This window comes from Glossina fuscipes, unplaced genomic scaffold, assembly GCF_014805625.2.
Source record: "Glossina fuscipes isolate IAEA_lab_2018 unplaced genomic scaffold, Yale_Gfus_2 213, whole genome shotgun sequence".
NCBI lineage: Eukaryota > Metazoa > Arthropoda > Insecta > Diptera > Glossinidae > Glossina > Glossina fuscipes.
Window position 1 is genome coordinate 489,934 of NW_023998556.1, and position 26,781 is coordinate 516,714.

Consider the following 26,781-nt stretch of genomic DNA (forward strand, 5'->3'; position numbering starts at 1 on the left):
AATCTCTCACACATTTTACCGCTAATGTTCACCAATGGTAAGTATCAATATCTTTTATTTTTCATTACACTTTAACATGCAAGTAGAGGAAAAACAAATAAAAATCAACGTTCTTCATTGTCATTTAATACACGATTTACCTAAAGCTTAAAAACTAAATTAAATATTTAGTAATTCTTTGTTATTTTCACTTTCTATTTCTTATTTTTTAATTTTTTTTTTTTTAATTTGTACATTAAAATGTTGTATATTTTAAATACAATTTTAAAGCAAAAAGATTCGTTTTTGTTTTAATCGATAGAAATCTTTCAGAACGAAGACTTTGTAAATTATGGCAAATTATTAGCAAATTTTATTAAGGCGGCGGGGTTACGTTTTTATAGGAGTCGGAAATGTTTTTCAAGTGTCCCTTTAAACAGTAGATGTCTCCTAAGTTTAGAGAAAGTTAAACAAAAATAAATCGTTTTTGAGGTTGTTCAGCAAAAATATCAGTCAACAATTTTCAGGTTTTTTTTTTTTAGTTATAGTCGTATATATAAAATGCTTCGTACTTTTTATTTCTTGCATGTTAGTTAATGATTGCGCTCTACGAATTATTTACAATTAAGATGAAGATGATAGTCTAAAAATCTTTGTAATTAATATAAAAATTATTTAATTGTATATTAAAAAACAAATTTCAGATTTAAAAAGGGCGAAAATATGTCGTGGGATATTTATGTCTCCATTCTAGTTTGCCAAAATATCTCTTTACCCTTCTAGGAGTAAGTAAAATTTTGTCTCTAAAACTGTTCCATTCTTTTTTGTTACGGACCCATCATCATTTAGCGCTTTTTCTTAGCATAACGAATGAGGCGTAAAATTGTTACTCTTCGTCTACATGGCATTGGCGCGTTAACCCCTATGGAATTTATTCAAAGAATGGTGTAGAAAAAAACAACAATTATTTTATAGTCTTCTCGTTTGGAACGCCTTTTGTTGTAAAGCATCGCTATAACGTACACAATCTTGATGGGCGTAAGATATAAATTTTATCTCACCCTATTTGCCCTTCCCTTAGTGTGCTGGCTGTTTGACTGTTTGTAGTCGGAAAAATTGAAATTAGAAAGCTAAAACTTGACAAACCAACTTTTATTTAAAGGCTACAAATTCCAAAGCGGCTTCATGTGGCTGCAAGGCGGGGATAATTTTATTATCTATTTGTTTTTCTAAGCGTCTCTGTCCCTCTGATGTAGGTTCAGGAATTTTTTGATGCGTAGATATGACAAAACAGAAATTGAATTTGCTCTTTATTGTAAATGATTGCAAATTGTCTTTTTCCCATGAAAAATCGGGATAACCTAAGCTCACATAATTCAAACAATTATAAACAAATGCATGATATATAGCAAACGTGTCAAATATTAAAAGGTAAATTTTTATTGTTCTCTTTCGCGTGGCTATGATTTATGATTGTTATGACCGTTTACGGATTTTAGTTGATTTTTTTAGATAAAAACGTTAGCCTTACAGTTGGACTTAATTAGTTGACTTTAGTCTAAGCTAAAAGGTTTAGAGTGTTTCTCTTTACTCCTTCTTATTACATTGGATTAAATACTCTTTCCTTCTATCATTGTTTAGTCGGCTACTGTAGATGCTAGAGAGAACGAACTCCTTTATGTGAAACAAAATTTGCTTACCAGTTATATTTGAATGAATTTCGTCCGAAAAACGGCCAACAAAATTTAACCATTAGCACTCTAAGGTTTTTTTTTATTGATTTGAGATAACAAGCTCATAAAAATCAACGTACATAAAGCTGTTACAATCAACTGTGTCCAAGGTTACATTATTGGTACATGATATTCGGTTCATCACAAACTTTTTCAAAATTTTTATATCCATAAAGCGGTAAGTTGACAATGCGAACGCTGATAGAAGAATATCAAACTATGTAAATTTTAATGTACTGACCAACAGTTTAGACGCTATCTAAGTACCCAGACTTTCCATTACTCATCTTCTTCCATTTTCTTGATTCCTTCTAATTTGCCGTAGTGCTTACGGTTCATGACATCGCCGTCCTCTGGTAAAAACTCTACTGAATGTTTTAAGCGTTTTGGAAATAAAAGAATTTGGCGTAAAGCTTGGGAAGTTGTTAGTTTTGTTAATGGTATTGGAGGAGCTTGAGCTTTTTGATGTGGTTTATGTACGCGCAACTGATGTACAAAATTGTGACTTAGACTCGACCCTCGTAAAAAGTTTTGCTTTTGTTTATCACCCCTTTCATCTCCTTCAACCTCACGTAACAAGTGACCACTGGGAGGAGTAACGCGAGGAATATGATCAGAGTTCTCAATTGGTCCTCGACAATTCATTTTTGCGACTGAAGCGGATATAAGTTTAGTAGAAGGCGACGAAGCTTTTAAGTATTTAATAAAGTGATTAAATGGAAGAGTTTTATGCTTATTTTTATTAATAGAAGAATGACTTGCGGAAGTTATGTTATCTTTAGGTAGAAGGGGAGCAGGTTTCTTAAATTGTTCAGATTTTCTACCAGTTTCGCTTTCGCTGAATATTTTCACTCTCCGAGTTTCTATACCTTCGGATTCTTCTTCATCCTCCTCTAAATCCTCGTAATTTGCTAAAACCTCTTCAAAAGCTTTAGTAACTATTTGTGAAGCTTCACTTTGTTGACTATAGGACTCTGTCTCCGCTAAATGAGTTTTTGCGTTACAAATATAATTCTTACGGTAATCGTTATCAATATTTTTGTAGTAGACTTCGGAATTAGAAGTGGAAGAGTGTATCGAGTCATGAATGTTTTTGTGCTTAATATTAACAGATAAATGCTTTTGATATAAGGACGATGATTGTTGCAAATGGTCTTGATGTAGTAGTATATGTTGTATTACCTTTTGACGTGAATCATGGGACTTCTTCTTGAGTTGTTGTAATTTTTTATTACTGGTGCCGTTAAGTGTTAAAATACCACGGTTGTAAGAAGTAGGAGTGGACTCGTTGCTATTAGTGACTTCAGGTAAATACTCACTGTGTTCACGCTTGCGTTGTGCTCGCTGGCGTTCAGTAATCTCGCGCTGCAAGGCCATAGTCTCAAAAGTATGTACCATGCTACCCACATGACTGCTTATTTCTGGTATACCTAAATCACCGCTAAACATATCACGTTGATGCCGTTGATATGGAGTTAACAGTTCACCACCATTGGACCGCTTTTTCATTGCGTGCGTAACAGAAGGTTTATTGTAAAGCGTAGAAGAAACAATCGTTGGCAATTGTGAGCGTCTTTTTTGTGGATATTTCTCAACAAATTCTTCTGCTTCTTGGTGCCACAAAAAATTACCCAAATTGTCAAAAGTACGATCCAGCACTGAGGTGGTAATATTGGTAGGCTAAAGTGGACAGTGTGTTTCGAGTATTATTGAGTTGGCATGACGTGTTCAACAGTGTTGTATTGTATGTTTTTATAATTGAGAGTAAAAGTGAACGTAGGTTTACACAGGACATAAAATTGAGAAAGAAGAAATAAAAATCAAAATTAACAAAGCATTTTTTTACTGCACTTTTGTTTGTTTTCTTCCTAAATATCGAAGTGAGATTATAATTAATTTTACTTACGTTCTAGGCTCGTAATGTTATTACTAATCGAGAAAATAAATATTTTTTTAAATACAATTTTTTTACGTACAAGCCGTTATTATAATATTGTTGAAAATGTGAAAAAGTATAGTAAAAACTCAATCAGATTTCTCGCAATTTTAATTTATTGGGCACAGAAGGAAGATGTTAGTTGGAAAGCGCACCAGTTCATTAAAATTTTCTACTTTAATCTTTATCAGTCACTATATAAGAAAATAAAAATTGCTTAAAAAGAGTGTTAATTTTAAGATTTTAATGAGATTAGTAAACGAAACAAAAACATTTATGCGAAAATATATTAATATGTAAAAAATGCTTAGTACAAAATTTCCCAAAAATAAGAAAGTAATACTAAAGTATTCTTATTATTTTTGAACAAAGTTTCAACAATAAGCTCTGTTAAACAAATTGCTATTCAATAAAAGTTCGGTTCAATAACGGTCACCATGGCCCTCAATTCTACGAATATATTTCAATAACACCGTTCCGATTGAAACTCACATCTTCGATTCTAATCGAAAATTGGCGCTTAGCGATATGAAGTCATATCTCAAAAATGTTCTATTACTCTTTATTACCATATTGCATCGTATTTAAACTTTCACACCTCTATACATAGGAGTAAGCAATGCATCATAAAGGCCAGATTTTAATAATTGCAGTAACCGCAAAGCAGTGCAAAAAAAATTAAAAGGCGAAGGTTTGTTTTATTAATACAATAGCGATTTTTCATTTCACCAAACTTTTTGAGTGGTGAGAAGTGTGCAATTGAAACTCCTATGTTATGTTTCTCGAAACGATCGGGCTATCATCTAGGAAGAGGAATACAAGTTGCTTTTAATCCTCTTCCACCATCGAACCATCGTTTCAGTTGAAAATTGCAAGAGAACGTTTATTTATCCGCTTATGGTCTCATTTTAAAACCGCAGAAAGAATTGCAAAGCGAGCGCATCCGACTACAGTAGTTGCAAAGCGTTTCGAAATTAATGCAGAAATTGCATGCAACACCAATTGAGTACAATGTTAAAATGTGTTTTGAAATTTTTACACTTCCGTTTGCGATGGAAGTTAGTCAAAATCAATATTGTTTTCTTACTTGTCCGTGCATAAGTCTTTCATTCTTTTTTCAGATATTTTATTTTTATTTATTCATTTAATTGTCCTTCTCTTTCTGGTTAATGGAAAACATAACTTGTGTTATGATTTTCATGCGTACGTGCGTATTTGATGTTGTTACTGTTTGTTGGTGGAGTATAACATAGCAATATGTACATAAATCCATACATTGTTTATTACTGATAGCCGGAGTCAATTTTTCGTTTTTTTCGTTTTGTTACAGTAGATTGTACTTTTTTTTTTGTGTTATATTGGGTTTCATAAAACATTCATTGAATTGTTGTTGAATAATTGGTTTGCAATTTGGTTAATAATGATGACAGAAAATTAATATTTATTTTATTATATGGAAATTTTATTGTTTGCATTACAGCCGTTGTTGCTGTTGTAATTACTGCCATTATAATATATGCACATACATAGTTCTTGTCTTCACGTCTATAAATATTTATTGACAATTTGTTTATTAATATTTATAAAAATTTTTCGACATTATGCATTTGCTCATACGTTTACAATGTACGGGTGTAGAAGCCAGTTATATAGTTTAAACTTGACGAAGTATAAATCTTTTGTTCTTACTTTCAGGCGAAGTGCAAATCGAGATGATAATCAAGAAAGATAAGACATAGAGGGAGAGCGGGAAACGAAGTAAGAATCTTGAAAAGGAAGCGCGAATAGAGAACCGCTTTTGTCGATTTTTTCTTAAAAATTGATCAATTTGTAGACAATTTCGAGTTTTTCAACTTATTAAATTAGTCCAAATAGTCGGAGTTATCGGTTTCCGTTGAACAACTCTTATGAAATATCATTTGTTAATTAAAAATTACGGTTATATCGGGCAAGGTTTATGAGTATATATATATACAGTATATACAGTATAATAACCAAGGAAACTTCTATAAAAATAAAATACATATATGTAAATATACATACACGCACAGTAGAAATGCAGTGTAATTTATTTTTATAGAAAGTTATCGAGAGTTTGCTTCGCGATATTATCGATTCGTGAAAGGTTTTCAATCTATAAGAATTATTAAATTTATATAAAAGTTATGGAGCTACGGCATGTTGTAATAATAATTACGAATTGTAGCTATATGATTTTGAAGAGTATTGGTCGATATCATATAGTGTGCACGTAGGGTCTGTCCATGTTTTCGTCGTTTTTAATTTTTGCATTTTCACAATGAACAAAGTCTGATGTCCGATGGGACAAATATGCGTTATTTGCTCTATACAGGGTGCAGTCGTCATGTATTATATTCCTTGTAATTTTTCGCCAAAAAAAAGATAAAAATGAGCAAAAGTAAAAGATTCAAAGAAAAGCCCGGTTGCATTCGTTAATAAAGCATAATCGTATGGTTAGCGTTTGTTTTTCTATAAATCGTATTGAAGTGTAAAATAACTAAAGCGAACTTTTTTTTGAGAAATGACTTTATGAAGCAAAATAAAATTAATAGTGGGACAGCAATTTTTTTCCGTGTAGGAATTCGATAGCAATATCCTCTAACTTTTTTTATTTTAATAAAATTGTAAATGATCGCTTAAAATCATATTGTTTTTGAAACAAGAATCATATGATATTGTTTTGTTTTCATAGATATGGAGTTGTTTTGTTTGCCAAAAACGATGTATGCAGAAACTTTAAAAGCTTGTTAGAAATTTGCGTCAGCGCAAAGCTGTATGTTCAACCACATATAAATACACACACCTAGCTTTATTTTGACGTTTCGTGTGCCATACAAAAATTATAACGCAATTATTTTGTTAAGCGCTTATGTTAGTCATCGCTGTGTCTATGTGAATTATTAATTTTAATTAAATATTAACGCAATACGAACAAAAGTACTAAATGGTCTTTGTCGTAAATAGACTAATAGCAATAAAATTATTGATTATTAATAATCGCCAAAAAGGAATTTTAATAAATGAGAAGCATTTCACTGTATGCATTTTACTCTTGATTAACACAATAAAGATGGCTTTTGCAAAAACTTGCAAGATAAAATAATTGTAAAGCACACTCAAACTGATTTCTTTTTGAAAATGTTTGAGTCATTGGAAACGACTATTTATAAATGACTATATATAATATTTAATCAATTTTATCAAGTCATTTAATCAAGGTTGATTGCTGTTATGCTGTGTTTCATTCCTGCTCTCAGAGTGAATTTTGGGACGCTATTAATCTCATTATGATTCGTCGATCGCAATAGCATTACCTTAAAACATCGTAACTTTGCTATCGTTGACATTGTGTGGTGAACTTCTATATCCGGGTGATAAAGTGGCATTTGGTTTTGGGACGTTTGCTGATAACATTAACTCAAAACGATGCGCCCAAATGTGATGAGCGGTGGCGTAAGGATCGTTGAGATTGATGATCAAGTATTGGAGGCAAAAATGAAGTATATTATTTGTCTTGTAATGTGTCGGGATTTTAACGCATTTAAATTAATGTTTAGTTTTTTATTTGCTTTATATATTTAAAAATAATCCATTTTAATATTTTTAATTTAGGCAAGATGTTGGGTAAGATTTTAATGGTTTTGCTAACGTACACAAAGGCGAAGTTAGGGCCGATGGAACGACGAACTACCATTTCACTGACGAGTATACGCACTTAATATCGGAAGGATATATTGCAGGAGATGACTAGTGAACGGACAGGAGGTAGGTTACAGACGAACACCTGACATAAAACAGATGAAACTTCTTCATCAATTCCTCTTTTGTTTAGTAGCTTTTTATATTTAAACTTTTGCAGGGTCAGTTAAGCAAAGTGAGTTAAAAAACTTCGCTAAATTTAATGGGAAGTATTCGATAATTCTTTCGGTGGCTTTGAAGATTATCGAAATTATTGAAACTGTTGAGAAATAAGATTATATAACATTAATCATTTACGGCTACCAGCAGACGTTGTTCTTTTTTTTCAGCTTAAAGTAAACTAAAGTGTAACAGGCATCAATTTAGCTTATGAGTTTGAAATTAATTATTAATGATTATCCGAGAATTGTTGTTTAAATATTTATTAAAGATTATGAAGCATTAAAGCAAAGTGCTAATGGTTAATATAAATATTTTTCTTTTACATTTCTTAAGAACCCAAATTGTATTACTAAAAATAAAAAATTTTTGAAAAGCAAAATTTTCTTTTGCTAATGGTGCCATAACTTTATTCATATTCCGTGTTCAATATTCGAACGATTTATCTATGTTGATTAGTTTCAAAGTAAAAAGAATTTATCAGTTTTTAGCGATTACTACAAAAACTTTATCGAGAATTACTCAAGTTTATGGTACATTATCAACTTTGTTCAAAAACAAAGCTAAATAAATTTTTATTAATAACAAATCTTCATTTTATGGAACTATAATATCTTAGAAGTCTTTAAAGTCCGAGATTACTGGCACAATCGTATTTGGGTTATCTGCCCTTCTATCACTCGACGGATGTACATGCAATTTAATGCCACTAGTGCTACATTGGAAGAAATTTTGCGAGTAGATCAGGGAATTGTAGGAGAATTTTACTATACTTTTTCTTCGACACTTTACAGACGGTTGGTTGGCTTGTTATCATACCATACATGCATTCATCATGCATATATACATCAATGACTGTTTATGTATGCATGTAAAAGAGTTTTTTTTCTTAATAAATGTTAATAAATTCTTTCGTATTGGATTTCTGTATTTTCGTTTTGAGAATAATATTACATTAAACATGAGATAAATGCCTATATAAAGACGTTTTTTCTGTTCTTCTTTTGAAGACTTAAATGCTGTACATAATTCGAGGATTAATTGTTCTTTCTTTCAATTCAATCTGTTTGCGAATAATTCAAGGAATTATTTTTCTTTTATTTTTTTCCATTCAACGTACTTTAGTTTCAACATTTAGTAATTTCTTTAATAATAAATTGTTGAGTTCGTCATTTGGGCGTTGTTAAAGGTTGTCGATTACAAATGCATCGAATATTGTAAAAAAAAGAACTATACTGCGTTTTCGTTATACGACTGTTTTTAGTGTTTATAACGAACTGCAGTAAAATTTTTTCTTATTTATCATCAGAAAAAGTCTATTGAGTTTGTGAAAAGTTTAGTACAAATAAGATGTTAACAAAATCAATTCGTGTGGAAAGTGGTTTCCCGTTTATACGGCAGTGCATAAAGGCCCAATTCAAAATATTTTTTTTTTTTTATTGATTACGAATGACAGTTAACTGTCTATAGACATAAGTTTTTCTAAGGAAAAGAAGTCGACATCATGGGCGTAGTTCTAACGAAATGCATCTTTTTAAACGAATAGCAAAGAGTTGCCATTAATATGGTCATAGAATGCGTTTCAGATAATATATTTCAGACGTTATATTCTATGCATTGGTGTGTACTTTTAGGCTTTAAACAATTAGAAAAATCTGGAAAATTATCGCTTTATTGATCTATGTACCACATATTTAAGTTTCGGAAAAATATTTAAGAATGGTAGCAGCCTAGCCATTCTTGCGGGGCCCTTTTAACACACGATGCATTGTGGCACGTAGCGCAAAGAGAACAGATATATAGTTAGCTTAGCTTATCGAAAATTTCTTATGTGACGCCTTAAAAAATGTCGTTTTAAAGATGCTATGTAAAATTGAAAAAAATTTTTGAAGAAAAACGCGCATTCCCCAGACCATAAAATTCTCTTCCATGCTCAAACATACTTTCTTATTTGTTTTCCTTGACGATTTATTGTGCGAAAGTGCCCCTACATGTGACTTTACATGAGGTGAAATGACGGCAAGAAAATTCAATATATGTAATTCTATAGCCGAATTAATAATTAATTTTAAAAAGTTCATGTCAACCTCTCAATATCTTCGAAATTGCAAGCTTCGAAATCGCTCTCAGCCTCATACCTGTTTTTAAATGCACATGTTAGCGTATTAGAGGAGCCAGATATCGACAGCCAAGACGTTAACCTGCAACTTCCCCGTAGAGAATTGTGTTGCAGGTCTTGTTGGCAAAGATTTTAATGCGGATAATGAATTTTAATCCAATAAAAAACTTTTTGTTTCTAAAATATGTATTAAATTTAAATTTAAAAAAAAACATATATTTTATTTTACTTGCCACCGTTGCACTTGTTTGTTTGGAAAGAGTGAATTGATTTTTTCTAGTTAAAGTCAAAAAAGGTGGATTGCTAAGTATGCTCCTGAAGGTCTTGCACTCGAGAGTTATTGAATTTGGGCGGTGCTATGATAATGGGCAGCTAAGTGAGGAAGAGAAATATATTATTGGGATATTTACAAATAATGACTTTCTCAATAAATTTCGTTTCGAACGTTCTGTTCTTAAGAGTTAAGTCTAAATAAACCCTTTTTGACTATTTTTTATTATTTCGGTTTACTATTTTTATTCTTTTTAATTTGTTATTGAATTACTTATTTATTTAATTTAAAATAAATGCGATTTAATGTAGTTTTCTCTTTATTGTTTTTAATAATAATTATTATCGAATTGTGGTAAACTTTCACTGGAACTGCTATAGTGAGAATTACTGGTGGCATTAGTTGGTTGTTGTTGTTCTTGTGGTATACTATTTGTTATTTTAAACGATTCCTTGCCGTTATTTTTAGTAGCAATGACAGAGTGATTGTTGGTCGTGTTACTCAAGTTGATATTGTTGCTTCTGTTGTGTTGTGCATTATTACTCTGATGATTGCCAGTTATGATGGTTGTGTTGGTGTTGTTGCTGTTTTGATTATTAGTCAATGTTGTTATTGTTTCATTAATAGATTTTTGTGATTTACTTAAATGTTTTGGTGTTTTGTGGTGTGCTTTTGTGTGTTTAAGGCTATGATGGCCGTGTTGTTGGTGATGATGATGCTTGTTATGTGAACTTTGGTAATGATTTTCGAATAAAGCCTGCTGTTGAGGCAAAGTACTATTGCTGTGGTAATTGGCCATGTTCTCGTTGCTACCACTGCCAACACTACTACCACACAGACCGTATATTTGCGTTTTAGATTGACAGCGATAATGTAAATTAGCTACACTATAATGATCCAGACTATCGAATGTTTGTAAATAGTGAGGACTAATTTGTCTGTAATCACTTTGGTCTCCCAAACTGGTGCTATGATTATGACGTCTGTCCAAAGTGTTCGAACGTATATAATGTTGTTGGGCAGATTGTGGCCCTTGCTGCTGTTGTTGCTGCTGCTGATGATGATAATATTTTTGGCTATCGCGATGATCCAAGGAATTGAAGTGATGACCATGTTGATAATGTGGATGGGTCGAGTTTTTCTGTGGCAATGGCGGTGGTGGTGTTTGTTGTTGGCTTTTATTTGGTTTAGCTGAAGTTTTGGAAAGTGGTTCGCTAGGTTTGGAGCATTTGATAGCTATAAACGATGTTGGCAAAGGTGGTAAAGGGGGTGTGCCGGCCGGTGTCTGATTGGCCATAATAGCCGTTGCTGTGCCTGCCGATGAGGTGGAATTACGATTAAGGGCCTCGCGCTACGCCACGTGATGGTTCCCGAATGTGCTCAGTACCGGTATACTCTACATAAATGGCATTTAGTTGTCAATATCAGTAAATCAATAAACACATTAGATCACAAAAAAAAAAAAAAAACAAACATTAAAGGAGTTTGGAGTTTTGTTCACTGTTAAGAAATTTGATTTTTGTTTGTATAAATTTTCTATTTTTTTCTTATCGGTTTACAACAACCAGTAAAAAGTGTAAAAAATTTCCAAGGTGTAAGTGAGAAAAGATATGAAATAAAAGGGAAATAAAACAAAATGTAGTATGTTTGAAAGATATTCCTTTTTGTTATTATCAGAGCGGCGGTGTTTTCTAGGCAAGTGTTTTTTAGGTCAAAGCTGCTGTCTTAGTTGTGTAGTGGTTTTTCTGTATATTTTTGAGAAACCACTTCTAATGTCTTTTTTTATTTTATACCTTATACTTTAATATTGAAATTATGTAAAAAATTAAAATAAAAATTTTACAAAACTTATATTTTTTAATATTTATTTAATTTGAAATGAAATTTTAATTTATTTTGTTTTAAGTCTGTTTAGTAAAAAGATTTTTAGGTGCATTTATTAGAAAACAAATTTTGTGCATTCAAATATCAGAACAAAAAAGAAGAAGATAAACGAGGAGAGGATTATGAACCCATCTAAACCACTAATATGCTTAAGCTTATTTAAAAACGTTATCGTTAAATATTTAATGTATTTATGATAAAATTATGATAAATATGCCGTATATTTTTTATATTATTTGGTATTATGAAAAGATATTATTTTATAAGGATGTGAAATAATTATTATGTTTTTTATTATTTGACTTTGGTTTTTATTGCTGGAGTGAGGTTTTTCACAGCATTTATTAAATTTTCACATAGTGAATATAAAACTTCCTTACAATTTCAAATAAAGCGAACCACTCCAATATCTATTCAACCTTGGACTTGTAAACATGCATGGTTTATGAGCTTTAAAAACTAACTTATATTACAAGTCATAAATCACGAACATTAATTTTGATCGAAAAAACTAAAGTTTACTTTTATTAAACGTAGGACTTCAATATTAGAATTTACGAGTAAGCGAATCTAATTTTTCAGCTTTTGAAGAAATTTCAATGGAACTCTATAACTACTTTCTTAGACTGGCTTACGAAATACCGATTACGTATGGCTGTGGCAACTTCACTAAAGATAAAATTTGTCAAGTAAATTTCAAATGATTAAAAATCGTATAATAAACTTGGAACGACGTTGGAACGTTATTTTTTTTTTAGTTTTTATTAAAATATGCATACTAGTCCTTCGCCGAGCAGGATGGAGCACAACAGCGAAGAGTATATTCTGTTGCGTAAGAAATAATGTATTGCATGAGTATAAAGTGTCATAAGGAAGAAATGATAGGCGTGAGAGTGAAAAAGTGTAAAAGATAGTAGATTCATAATTTGACAGTAAACGCTTATATATCTCGATGACATGATTTGAGAAAAGAAAAGTTTGCAAACTAAGCTGTTGAGTTGTCACAACGCAAAACGTCAAGAATGACGCGGTAATGAAAACTACATATACCTAATTTGCGAAATGCGTTATGGCGAATATTTTGGTTAAGCTATATACGACAGTTCATACAATGTTCAAATTATTAATTTTGTCAGCAAAAATTTTTAAGAAAGTAAAGGTAGGGTAGAGCCGGATGATTTTTAACGGACAGAATTTTATTAGATGAAAAATTGGCGTGTAAACAAAATTTTTCTTGCAGAGGCATAAAATTTGCCATCTGTTCCAAACTTAGTGTGTGCCATTGGATTTTGCATAATTTCAGTTTGGCGAGCTATTCTTTTGCCTTAAAGTGATGACTTAGGCGTCGTACAAAAAGGGGGTATATAATCGGTAATTAAAATATTGTTATATTGCTTTAAGAGAATTAATAGGTTTTCTATGTTCAACATATTGAGATGATTGTTATGAATGCCATCTAAGCCCGGAGCTGAGTCTTTCGAAACATCAATGGCTTCATCGAGTTCGGAAACGGATACGTCACTTAAGAAAAAATTATCACGTTCCTCACAGTACGCCAAATATCTGAAATTGACAAGTCGCTATTGACACTTTTACAAAATTGCTTCCAGTTTTTACGTTTTTTCGACCAAGAGTATAAGTGTGTTCTTTTCTAACATCGGCCAAAAATTTGAGATTTTTTCTAGCAGAAGATCTTTTGCATTTATTTACAGCGAGTCTACGTTGGGAAGCGACTCGATTGCATATAGTACTCCACCAAGGCTTAGGAGGTTATGATTTTTTAGGAGCCTTTCGGCTCAGAGCATTAGTGAAAGACTTTGAGAATTTATCAAGCAAACAATCATTGGTTTGGATGGTTAAATGAAAAGGATGTAACATACCTTGGAACAAGGGTATGTGAAGATATATTTCAATTAAGCAATGGGAACTCTCCAGATAATTAGTGAAGTAAGAATAGGCATACAGATCGACAAATATATGGAGGAAGAGACGGAACAAAAATTTGTAGGATAACCATTATTTAGTAAAACTAAAACGCTGCTTTCAAGAAAATTTTGAATTTGTTTGTCGTTTGAATTAGAGAAATACACATTTTGAGCATTAAAATCACTATATATTAGGCATACAATTTGAAAATAAGAAGCGTAAGAGAATGAAAGTGTATTAGAGATATGAGTATCGCCATCACCATCATGAAACAAGTTAAAGTGAATCATGAAACTTAAGAAAAGTTTCGGAAAAACAAGCCGCGAACATTTCATTATATAAAGATATTATTCAAGCCCTTTGGATTTCTTACGGATGGTAGTGCAACTAAGTTGACTTATTTTTATTGTTGAGAAAGCGAGAACTGTAGTACGAACCAGAAGAGCGAAGAATAGGAAATAATGTAGTTTGTTTTAGAGGATGGCTTGACATTATGTAATTTTTTAATAGGGTCAGAGACTTGAGATAGGTTTGAAGAATTGGTAGGGTCAATAGTCATTTCGCGACCATTGTCTGCAATGGGTGCCACGGTTTCAAAATTTAGAGACTTTATATGAGAAGATGATATGATGATTTCAGGTTTTGTTTTCTTTTTAATTGGAATCGCCACCGCAATCTCAGTGTTCGGTCACTTAACTGTGGATTGTGAAGTCGGTGGCGATAATTTGGAGAAGCTCTCTAGAGCAATTGCAAATTCTTTTTTGAATGTGCCTAAGAGTTTCGAGAGAAGATGTAAATTTGAGGCTTCAAACGATTCGATGCAGAGGTAATTATATATGCCAATATATCAAAGTTTCGTTTTTCAGGTTGTTGTTATCTTTGCCATATTTATGAGCGAATATGATTCAGGAGAGAATACCTACAAAATTTATAAGGCTCAAAATTTCATTAATATAAAAATTGAAGCCTTCGATCCAGTGTAAACTACATACCTTATTAGTACAGCTTGGAAAAAACAAAACTTGGGCATCCTTAAGGGGAAGGAAATGAAGAGATTTGTGAAATTCTGATTCGGAGAAGTTTTTTACAATTCATAAAAATAGGATCGATGAACGAAAGCATAGTTGAATAAATGAAAGCTTCGTTTTTTTCTAGTTGCGTTTAATTCCCCAGCTCTTGAGAATTTCCGAACGGGAAATTTAGGTATGCAGAGAAAAGTTGTGAATGCCGCCTGGATGAATAAACTAACTTATGACGAGTTCTCGATAGTTAGTTTTTGGTTATTCATAGTATTTTGTGGGGTCGATATGCATTTTAATGCTTGTTACGTTTCAAGCATATTATTGGCTCCAAGGTTTCGTAATAAATTTGTGTTAATTAAAAGCCTAAGAAAAAATAGCAGCGAGATAAAGCAAAAAATGATGTTGAGAACTCTGAATGTAAAAAAAACACTCTGGTTTAATGATATTTTTTTTCTCGTTTTTCATTTCTGATTAATATAAAAACTCGATGAAAGGAAATTGTAAAATAACAATAACACCAAGAACAACTAGGAAGCTACATTGAAATGATAAATAAATAATTCATAACAACGAAAGCAACCATAAAAACGCAATCACTCGCGTACGGACACAGATAAACATTGCATATACACATTTAGATTAAACATTCATATAAATATGTATTTAAAATAAATAGGAAATTAATACAAAAAAAATTTATAGAATTTATTATGTGTATATATATTGAAATGATTAAAACGACAATAACAACAATAGTAAAAGTTAATATAAATAAATGTTAAATGCAAATTACAAAACCGTTATTTACAGAATTATATTATACAAGAATATTAATATATTTGCAAAAACTATAAATTTTGTTTCTTTTAAAATTTATTAATATATTTAATGTGTAATAAATAAAATTATAAAAACATGTGCAATTAGTAAAATATAGCAATTAATTAAATGTTAATTATGATGAAAAGTTTAAAAGATAAAACACCTCGCATGCAGATGCTATAAAGTGTAAAATTGTAGCTGCCGGAAAGTATGCAAATTTTTTTACTTTAACTTTCTCACAACGAAGGTGTTAAAATCTATAACAAGAAAGCATGCAATCAGAAAATTCTAGATGATCGTATAAACACTTTTCCATTTACGCATGTACATGACAAAACGAGTACTACAACGGAAGTATGTCACCAACTTTATATACAGTTACTTAGGACAGAACGTTTACTTTTTTATACATAAAAAAAGAAATTAATATTGAAACAAAATTGCAAGCAAATTCTAAAAACTGAAAATGTAAGATGGACAGAAAGGGAGAGAGAATAGGAAAGTCATATAATTAGGCGTACTTCTTTCTCCTCCTCCGTGTAATTTCCTCTTTCCTCTCATTAATCGGTACAAAAAAGAGAACTGCAAATACATGAATAAACTCAAACAAACACAGCGTGTTTTGCTACTTTTTCTCTTTTCTTAACATTTTGTCAAATGAATACATTTGCTGAGCGCCATGTACATATTGAGCATGCTAACGAAGTGAAATAGAATAGAATAGAAAAAGAGAGCTGTTCTTTAAAATTTCACACTCAACCGCACCCACATAAGTCAGTGGGTTGCAATAATGTAGGGAAGCGAACGAAGCCAAACTAATTTTTATAATAAGTGCATACACAAATCCATCCAGACTGTTTCATCTTTTTTCTAATTTTCATTCGTTATTGCATTAACGACATCTATAGTGTAAACCACGATTCTACTTTACATTAGTAATGGTACTGAAGCGCCAAAAAATTTGTTGCTTTTATTTTTATAGTTGTTAAGGAAACATGCACAAAAAAAAATTAAAAAGGAATTGAATAAAGAAAAATTCTTGAAAATTTTGATAAAACTTACTTGTGTTATTTTCTTGATCTTTTTACCCTTCACAGCAATCTAAAGCTGTTGTTTTCAAAGTTGGTTTGTTTTTCTACTTCATTTTTTTACTACATTGCATTTTTTTTCTGAGGAATTCGTGTCGGTGAAGAGAACATAAAATGACAATTTTTTTTTAAATGTTTGCATTATTCTCCCAAACAAAAAGCTTTTTTAGAGTATATATCAAAAGAAAGTAAGAAAAACTAATTAAACTTATAAAAATTTTTAGATAAGTTTTTTTTAAGAAAATAATTAAGAAATTAAACTATTTGAGGAAAAAAGTTTAGTGACCACAGTAAAATAGTAAAAAGTATGTTACATCCTATTTACACTGCAGATTTTTCGCTAGCGTCCGGATGTTCCTACGTAGATTAAGAATATAAATAGCTTTGATGTGCCTCTTTAGAGAAAGAAAACAGAGAGAGAGAGAGAGAGAGAGAGAGAGAGAGAGAGAGAGAGAGAGAGAGAGAGAGAGAGAGAGAGACAGAGAAAGAGAAAGAAAGAAATAATATGTAAACAGAATTTGGCGACAATAAGATGACAATAATTGTGCACCTTTGCGTATTTGAATCTAATTGGGGAGTTTTTGTCTCCCATAAGTTATAGCCGTTGTATCTGTGCAAAATTATCGTAGCTAGAATAAAGCTGGATAGGATAATTCAGCTCACCCATAAACATATGCACATGTGGATTGACTACAAATTATCGGCATATTCTGGGATTATAGGATTTTATTTATGTAGCGAGAAGTGCTTCGACCAATGTGTAAAACCAAGTATGATATTATAGCGATTTCTAGACTAGTGCAGTCAATGGACACATGAGCAAGTCCGCTTGGAACATCTCGTACTTGTCTTCTTTTCGACGATATTCGCTTAGAGATATAATGTAATAGACAAATTAAACGCTTGTTTGATTATATTGTTTGTAAGCGACAGAAAATTGCACTTAGAAGTTCAATGCTCTACTATAGTGGCATATCAAAAGCAAGTACTCGGTCCAAAACTCATATTAAATTGTTGAGAGAGGAATTCTAAGAGCCCTTTGTTGGTTGTTTTCCTATATATCCCATAAGTATATTTCAATGCTCAATTGTTAATTTGTATTTAGAAATTTGCTGGTACATCGTATAAGCACTTCCTTCGAAATATATGTGACAATTAAAATATCTCTTCCACAAGCTAATGAAGGCGATAAAAACTGCTCAAGCTTAAATGCAACTTCTCTCTTCTTATATGTTTATTTTGGATATAGCTTTTAATTAATATTTGTTGTCCATTTTCACAAATATGTTGTATGATATAATATATTAAATTCTTTCAAAGTGGTGTAAGCCTAATTACGCCATAAAGTTAGTTCATGAAAACAATAAATGCAATGCGAGCTTTTTATTTAGAATCAGTTTCCAAAAAATTTCTTCAAAATTTTCATCATTTTATCAATATCAACTTGCGCATTCAACGAAATAACAAATATATATAAAGTATAAATTTGTCTTAATTGGTACTTTAGTAACCATCACATTACTAACTCAAATCAATTTAATAACAAAACATAATCCGCTGTGACAGAATGTCTTACACCTATCTCCGCCATCTTAAAAACGGCTCAAAAAAAGGTAAAGACTAGATGTAGAGATAATGTATAACATATTATATACTTCATAAAGTATGCGTGGCTAACAAAAAATAATGTAAAGTAATGAACAAATAACACGGAAAGCAAAAATGTTTCCAGTCTGTGTTGCATCGTAGGCTTGTCCTTTGCGAGCGATGTCTTCATTTTTGCGAAGGGGGTATTGGTTATTGCAGATACTACACTAAAGGACGTCTGCTCAAGGATGAATAACCGAGCAAACGGGCACGCTTAGGTGCGTTCTGAATTTTACGGTTTTCAATGATATTTTTATAAATTATAGTATTTTGTAGGACTGTTCGATTTTCGCTATTTTTGTGTAGGTACTATAGCAACGCCAATACAATATATGCTCACACTTGTGTAAGTTTGTCTGTTGTGCTTTGCGAGTGATAAGCAAAAAACCAATTTTGTTTTCAATCACTTCAAATGTTCCTGCCAAATTTTAAACCGACAGCTTCGTTTTTCAACCAGAGGAATGTTTAGAACGGACAGGGAAACAGACAAATGGACGGAGTGGCATGTTTAATTTGATCCAGAATTTCAGGCTGATCAGAAATACTTTGTAAAGTCCCTAAAATTTCCTTCTAGCTTTTCCAAGCGTTTGATAAAATTAATAAATCTGTAAATGTTTTTCAAACCTTTCAAATAGAAACCTTACATATTTTCGTATAACAAAAAATGAACCTACACCACCTTCAACAAAAAAAAAAAACATCTCTTGTGTATGTCTTATAATACCTTTTCCTACTTTCGCGCATTAAGTATATTTTCTCCTGTGTTTCTTCTGTGGATCAGAACATTTTTTTATGCTTCTATTAAACAATTTAAATATTGTAAGCTGGTGACTTTCTTCAAAGATGTGGCTTCTTAAATGCAGAAAACTTCAAATCACCATTTCTTTTTAGTTTTTTGAAGAAAATTTAAATACTGTAAAATTGGTTTTAACTCGTTGAAAATTGTAAGAATTGTTTTGGTAAAGGAAAACTTTCCATTTCGGATTTGTATTTTTTTTTTTTTTTTTTTTGGTATGTTGAACGGAGATGGACTAAGCCAATAGATTTGAGCGTTTGTATTCAAAACAATTATTTTTTAAATATTTTATGTAAATTATCTGCATGTTCAGATATGTCAAAAACCCATACATCTGAACCCTCGCACCAAGCAAAAGAAAATAGTTTAGCCAAGTTTCAGCATTTGCACATCAGATTTAATTCACTTCTCTTCTCTCTTTCTTGCTGTTCTTGAAATCGTTTCATTCTTTCTACATATTATATGGATGTAAAACGATACGAAACACTTAGTTTTGCTTCGATGCATATGAATATCGTAACGTACTACATCCGCAGACATCAAGACAAGACACATGGCAATAAGAATTAAATTTTAGAATTGCTTTTTTTTACTTGCGCACATGTTAGTGTATATTCGCATATTGCGTTGCTTGTGCGTCACGTGACAGATAGATATTTGAAATTTCTTTTCCTTTGATTGAACAAAAGAACGAAAAGTAAACAGCAACGAAAATTACGTTGGAATTAAAGCTAAAAATGCTGCTTTTGTAGTATTCAAATCCAGTTCAAAGCATGTCAGTTCCTAAGGTCTGAACCATTTTTACGACAGTCAATTCTGCGTACTTTTTTGGCTCCTGTTTGGATATTTCCATAAGAAATAGACGGTTACAAGTCTTTACCAAAAACTAGAAGCCTGAAAGATTTTATAGATTTCCAAATGCATATTTACTAACAAACGTCCGCTGGTTGGCCGATTCAAGCCTAAATTTGCCTGAAATAGATAATACTACAGAAATATAAGAATTGCAAAACCATTTCATTAAAACTGGAAAAGATGTACGCAAGAAAAAAAACCGACTGAGCAGTTAATGTGTGGAAGTAGTGGAAGGCTGTCGAGTTTAAATCGAAGAAACGGTAATCATGAATGCGTAGCCTGCCTCCACAATGGGAAATTTCCTACACAGATGGCTCCGACGACATGTACGGTTGGTATACGTGCTTAAAGGTGCGTTTATTTTTGGCAACTTGGACCAATTTGGTACCAATAATGAGCAATTTGGTACCAATAATGAGCCGTAACAACTAAATAGAAACAAATATTTTTTCTAAAAAAGAAGATTTCTTACTACATAAATAGGACTTCCACGTGATTTGCTTAATTGGTTGTATTGCTTAATACTTTCCAAAGGATGCGTAAAGATGTGCAAAGTCCAAATAAGCGCAAAGCGGTTTGAGCGAGCCATTAACATTGCTAAAGATGAATATCTATGACAACTGTATTTGGATGGGTCAGTAGGCTGCGGTGTACTGTGGGCTGTTCCAAGCAAAGGAAACCATCAGTAAGGACTGGGGACTATAGCAGTTAACGCCGTAGAGCTGAGGCAGTTGCCAAAGCTTACTATATGATAAGTGGTCAGTTGTATGACGTGTGCATGCGATTCTTCCGAAGTTAAGGTTTTGAAAATAAGTCAGTCTTAAAAATGAGCAAATAAGGAGTTTAAAATTAATAACTAAATAGTGAATGAAATTATTTTGGCTTTCGAACGACAAGATGGAGCCTTATAAAGTTGGAACTTCGAATTTTCAAATGCAAAATGTAATTTTTTAAGCGAAACAGTTTTATAAATTGCGATCCTCAAACTTCACGCATACTTGTTTGATAAGTCGTCATCTTTTGCTTTAGATCGAACAGCTGCTACTCGTTCTCATAGATGAATGGGGTTATTAGCTTAGTATACATATCTGTGCTTTTATATATAGATTATAAGACTTATTAAGTCAACAGTAGCATTTTTGAGTAGCTAAACCGTCTCCCTTACTTTCTATGCCTCGGACGTTTTTGACATTTTGTATCACTTATGTTATGCACCTATTACATATATTGTAAATATTAATCGTGAAAACTACGTCTTGTCAAATGTACGCTTATATGTCAACTGATTTGAAGTTCAAAATAAGCAAAAATACGTTAAAGCAAACTGTAGAAGAAGAAGTAAACTGGTACGAGATCTGATATATCTTTAATAACTAAAGTGAATAAAAAAATTTGCCATTTTAAAAGGATTTTTAACGGTTTAAATTTCTCGTTAATATCAAAAAAGAAAAAAACAACAGGCAGAGATAAATGAGTGTGTAACTAAAAGTTCTGTTTCAGTTTTGCCTGTGTTTGCCTACTGAATGTCTGTTTGCTTTTCCCATTCATTTTAATTGTTGTTGTTAATTCATATGTATCCATAGTAAATGTGTATGTATTTTTTTACGTCATGTTTGACCTTAAGCTATAGATTACATTCCCATTAATCGGAATTTCTGCTCATATGATACCCTTTTTGCCCTTTTGTTGTTATATAGTTCGTTTGTTGACCGTTTTTTTTTTTGAAATAATGTTTGCATAATAAAAATTTTACTCTATTGTTTTACGTGAAGTAGTAAATTAAGGATGCTAAATTGACCATTATCACAATTTGTAAATTTTTAACGACTTACTTGGGAAAATTGTAAATAAATTTTTTTTATGTCCCCTTTGGATTTTAATCTATTTGAGGTAGGTTAAGCAGTACAAAAAAAATAGTTCAGGTGATCAAAAATAAAGAGTTTTAAATTTTGATAGTAAAGCGACGAAAATCGTCGAAATTGTTCAACAAGTATGCGGTATAACCTTTTGACATAACCTGAAGATATCTTATTTGAAAATTGGATCAAATAGTATAAAAGTATGTATATGACTTAGCGAAAAAAAGAACATTTTTCATCAATGCAGTGATCCGGCTCACAAAAACGTTATCGCAGTTGACAAACTAGAGAACTTACTTTGTGAATTATGGAACGGTTAATAGCATTGACCAATTCTGGTTTCTTTCCTTCGATCCAAACTTAGAAAAAAGTTGACGTCAGTACAAACAAGAATTTATAGAACCTTTCGCTATCTTAAAAGCCTCTATAATGAATATAATGCCTGAGACTGCATTCACAAACTGAAAACTCATTGTGGAAAATTTAACAATTTAAATAATGTTATAACTTTACCGGTAGAGAAATATGGAAACGGACCAAATTTATTGACTACATGCTTACGTCAGGGATTGAATGTTATTAAGTGCATTTGTGGTGTATGCGTACGGCGATGTGGTAAATATCGAGTTATATAAAACTAAACGTGGTAAGAGCGAGAATTAATGAAAAAGACATCCCGAGAAAATAAAGCAATTTGATTGGATGTATAAAAACTGTGAATTACTACATCGAGATACGTTAATTAGCAAGATTCCAATATCTTCAATAATAAAATTAATAGATGGCTAGATTTCCCATCTAGCAAAGCCTTTTAGTCTATATTGATTTTAGACTCTACTGCTTCCATTTTTAGGCTACAATTCCTTGTAACTTATGCAAATTTATGCATCATGCCGCAGAGTAATACTCCCCAAAATATTAGCTCTCATCTTTTTCGTGTCAAATGTTCAGATTGCCTTATTTGATTATAATTAAGTTAAGGGCGCACGAAACAGCTCCATAATTTTCAAACAACGACCCAATTAAGATAACATAACAAATATAATGCGATGCTGCTAGTATAAGATATTTTGCTCTCTTGAATATTGGTAAATAGGTGTTTGTTTTGTATTGCTCAACCCAAAATGGAAATATAAATTTACTCTCTTAAATGCTAAATTAATATGAGCAGTATAATGTATTGCTAAAAATAGAGTTGTTAAGATTTGAATAATTACCCATATTCCAAGTGGGGACCGAAAATTTCATCAAGAAGAATTACTTGTATTTAACATATTGTTCCGGAAATCCCAAATCCTGTTCATTCCAGCTAAGTAATAAAATCCCTAAAGAGCGAAAAACTAAATGCACATTCGCAGCGCGTCATCCAGCTGCCGGCCGAGGAAAACAAGTACCAGAAAAGCAGGTTAACGAATTAGAAATGAAACTATAAAATTAAACTATAAATTAATAGTTAAAATGTATATAAATAGAATATTTGTGGAAGGGAGGGAGAATAGAAAAAGAATATTTAAGTTAAGCAGTCGAAAGTATTGCCAAAAATAAATTGTGAATAATCCTACATTTAAATTTGTCAATAAAAGAACTTTGAAGTGTATTTTTCTTGAACAAAATATTCACGATCAAGTGATACGGACTGTAGCTTAAAAAAGCGAATTTTATACCAATTGGTGTCAGAAGTGAGATCGTGGAAACCAGAGAAATGGTGAAACGAGAAGAACTCCAAGTGGATCAACTCATACAAGAGCTGGGGAAAAGAAACCTTAGTACTGTCGGTAGCGAAGCTGAATTAAAACACAGACTGGTCGAACAGCTGGACGATGACGGACAGAACCCGTCCATAGTTGAATTCGAATATAATATCGAGGGAAGGGAGCAAGCCGACAACTTGGGAGGAACAGAAAATTCAGCTGCAGCAAGGGAAAAACACAGCGAAGAAAAAGGCAAAGATGGCCTAAGTATATCAAACGTTAAGCAGTGTATGCTGCAAATGTAACAACAAACGCAACAAATGCAACGACAAACGCAACAACAAACGCAACACATGCAACAACAAATGCAACAACTAACGAAACAAATGCAACAACAAATGCAAAAACAAACGGTACAAACGCAACAACAAATGCAACGACAAAATCAACGGGTGGAATCAAAAACTGACGGGACGACAGAAAAGATCGAGAAAGTTCAGGAAAATCAACGCATCCTGCAAACACATATAGACGAAACATACCAGTAATTCGAAGGCAAAGTTAATGTGCTGGAAGAAAAAGTTGATAATGCAATAGGCCACTTGGATGCTAAAATAAAAGCCTTAAAAAAAGAAATGGCTGAGCTACAAACTATTGACGTAGCCACCAGCTCTATCAAAGTAAAAACACCTCTATTCGATGGCATCACCAACTTCGACGCATTCAAGCTACAATTTGGTGTTGTTGCAATAAAAAATATGTGAGATGATGACGAGAATGCAGTCACCTCAATAACCTCTTTGAGAAGAGCAGCAGCGGAAATTATCCAGACAATCCCGGAAGGGAAAAGAACGGAATTCGCGGAAATTATGGATGCATTGGAAAGGGAATATGGCAGCAAACATGTGAAGGAGGTAAGCCACCTACAGTTGCCTTCGCGCTGTCAGAAGTTGAACGAAAGGATCCAAGATTATGCTACTGAGAGTGCCAATATCGCGTATGACGGTGTGCTAACGATGTGCTGCAAAGATTAAAAATCGACGCATTTATTGAAGGACTTCGTGACGCGGAGCTTAAAAAAGCTGTATGGATGTCAACTAAAAGGACGTTTACGGAAACGCTTAGCTTCGCGCTTACACAAGAAACAGCTAGTGTGCTGTGGACGTCAAGCCTGAAGGTGAGACGCACGGCAATTACCAGCGAGAACGATAATTTGGATGTGGTCTGCGCAGCGCTTCGACAAGTTCTGCGCGAACATAAACAAATGCCGGCTTCAAAAACACGCAAGTGTTAAGCCTGCCAAAAACCTGGTCATTTTGCCCGGGAATGACGATCAAAGCACAAAAGAAGACACTCCCTATCACCTACAAGGAATATTTGTAAAGGTGCCAGCGAAATATCCACCGAACAGATGTTAAACTAAAAAGAGTAAGCACAGCGGGGCAACGGCTGACTCAGAAACGTAGTAGCCCTAGGGTCGCTATTACTCATTCAAAGAGAAGTAGCAGCAGCCTAATGATCGATGGGAAGATCCAGGGCTGTAACTACATCATCACGCTGGACACTGGTGCTTCTCATTCAATTATTAACAGTACAATAGTCAAAGAAAAATTCGACCCATTAGTTGGAGCACGGTTTCGAACGACAACAGGTGAGGAAGCTGCTATTAAAGGTAAAATTATGAGAAAAATTTCAATTAGCGATATTTCGATGAGGCATGAATTTCTGGTAGCAGATATAATGGACGAGAAAATATTGGGGATGGATTTTATGGCAAAACATGGCTTCGTACTGGATAGGAAAAAGTAAGTGATACAATATGCTAACGTGACTTTGCCATTGACTGTGGGATACGACAGTCAAGCCGAAGTGTTATAAGTTGTAGTACAACGACAACAGAAGGTCCCTCCAAACTCCGAAGCAATAGTCTGGGCCGCAGCTACCCAAGAGCTAAGGGTAAACCAGATATGGGTTGTCGAGCCGAGTAAAAAATGTATGAAAGACAACATTATCATTGCAAAAGCGGTTGTCTCACCGGAAAAATTTAACACCAGTACGGCTATTAAACCCAACCAGCGTTACAACAAAAATTCCGAAATGTTACATTATAGCGCAATGCCAAAAAGCCGAATGAGTGGTAAATCATCAAACGAAAATTCCGAAAACATGCCCAATGGTATCCCCAGCGGCTGCAATTCTCATAAAAAGATGGACTAGCAATCTGGATGAGCAGCAGAAAAAATATGCCAAAAAGTTTTTGCTGTAAAATTGGTCCATCTTTGCCGGCGTTACGAATTCGGATGGCCGTACTAATGCTGCGAAACATGTTATCAATACTGCAGGAGCTGATGCGATTCGGCAACGGCCTAGAAGAATTCCACTGGCAAAAAGAGGAGAAGTGGCGGACTTGATCAAAGATATAGAAGAGCGAAAAGTTATCGAACCATCGAATAGCCCTTGATGTTCACCAGTAGTTCTTCTTAAAAAAAACATGGGTCTACCAGAATTTGTGTAAATTATAGGAAGTTGAATGAAGTGACCAAGAAGGATAGCTACCCTTTGCCTAGGATCGGCCATACCTTAGGCACATTGGCAGGTTGGCAATGGTTGTCAACCTTAGATTTGAAGTGAGGGTACTGACAGGTGGAGGCCGTCGAACATGATAAGGAAAAAACCGCGTTTAACGGTGGCGACGGCTTATATCAGTTCACCGTAATGCCGTTTGGGTTATGCAAAGCGCCTGCCACATTTGAGCGCGTAATGGACTGCGTGCTTAAAGGGTTGCACTAGAAGATATGCCTGGTGTATTTGGATGACATTATTTTCATGGGTAAAGATTCCAAGAAGCACCTAAAAACGCTAAAAACGCACCTAGACGCTTTTCACCGATTACGTGCAGCAGGTTTAAAATTGAGTATCGAAAAATGTATGTCCTTTGGGAAGGAAGTGACATATTTGGGGCACAATGTCTCCACGACTGGTATTCACACGGATGAAGATAAAATCAGAGCAGAAAAGGAATGGCCACGAAGAAACAATTTGCACGGAGTTTGCAGTTTCCAAGGACTATGTATATACTACCGCAGATTCGTCCTCAGGTTCGCTACGGTTTCTAGTGGACTGTATGACCTTACGAAGAAAAATCGACCCTTTACATGGGGGCAGTCCCAAAAGCACGCGTTCACGCAGTTAAAAGAGTTGTTATGCGCAGCACCCATTTTGGCTTATCCAGTACCAGGAGAAAAGTTTATACTGGATATCGATGCAAGCGCAG

At 33.1% G+C, this 26,781-nt stretch overlaps 1 protein-coding gene across 11 annotated transcripts in view; it reads right to left on the reverse strand.

The window, feature by feature from the left end:
- Positions 1–219: 219 nt before the first annotated feature.
- LOC119642096 (irregular chiasm C-roughest protein) overlaps positions 220–26,781 on the reverse strand; it is a 380,139-nt gene continuing 353,577 nt past the window's right edge. For all 11 annotated transcript variants that reach the window (XM_038041077.1, XM_038041076.1, XM_038041075.1 and 8 more), the window contains one exon: positions 220–3,392. In XM_038041077.1, the coding sequence (XP_037897005.1) occupies positions 1,992–3,392 (1,401 nt within the window). In that variant the 3' untranslated portion in view covers positions 220–1,991. The remainder of the gene's footprint in view (positions 3,393–26,781) is intronic.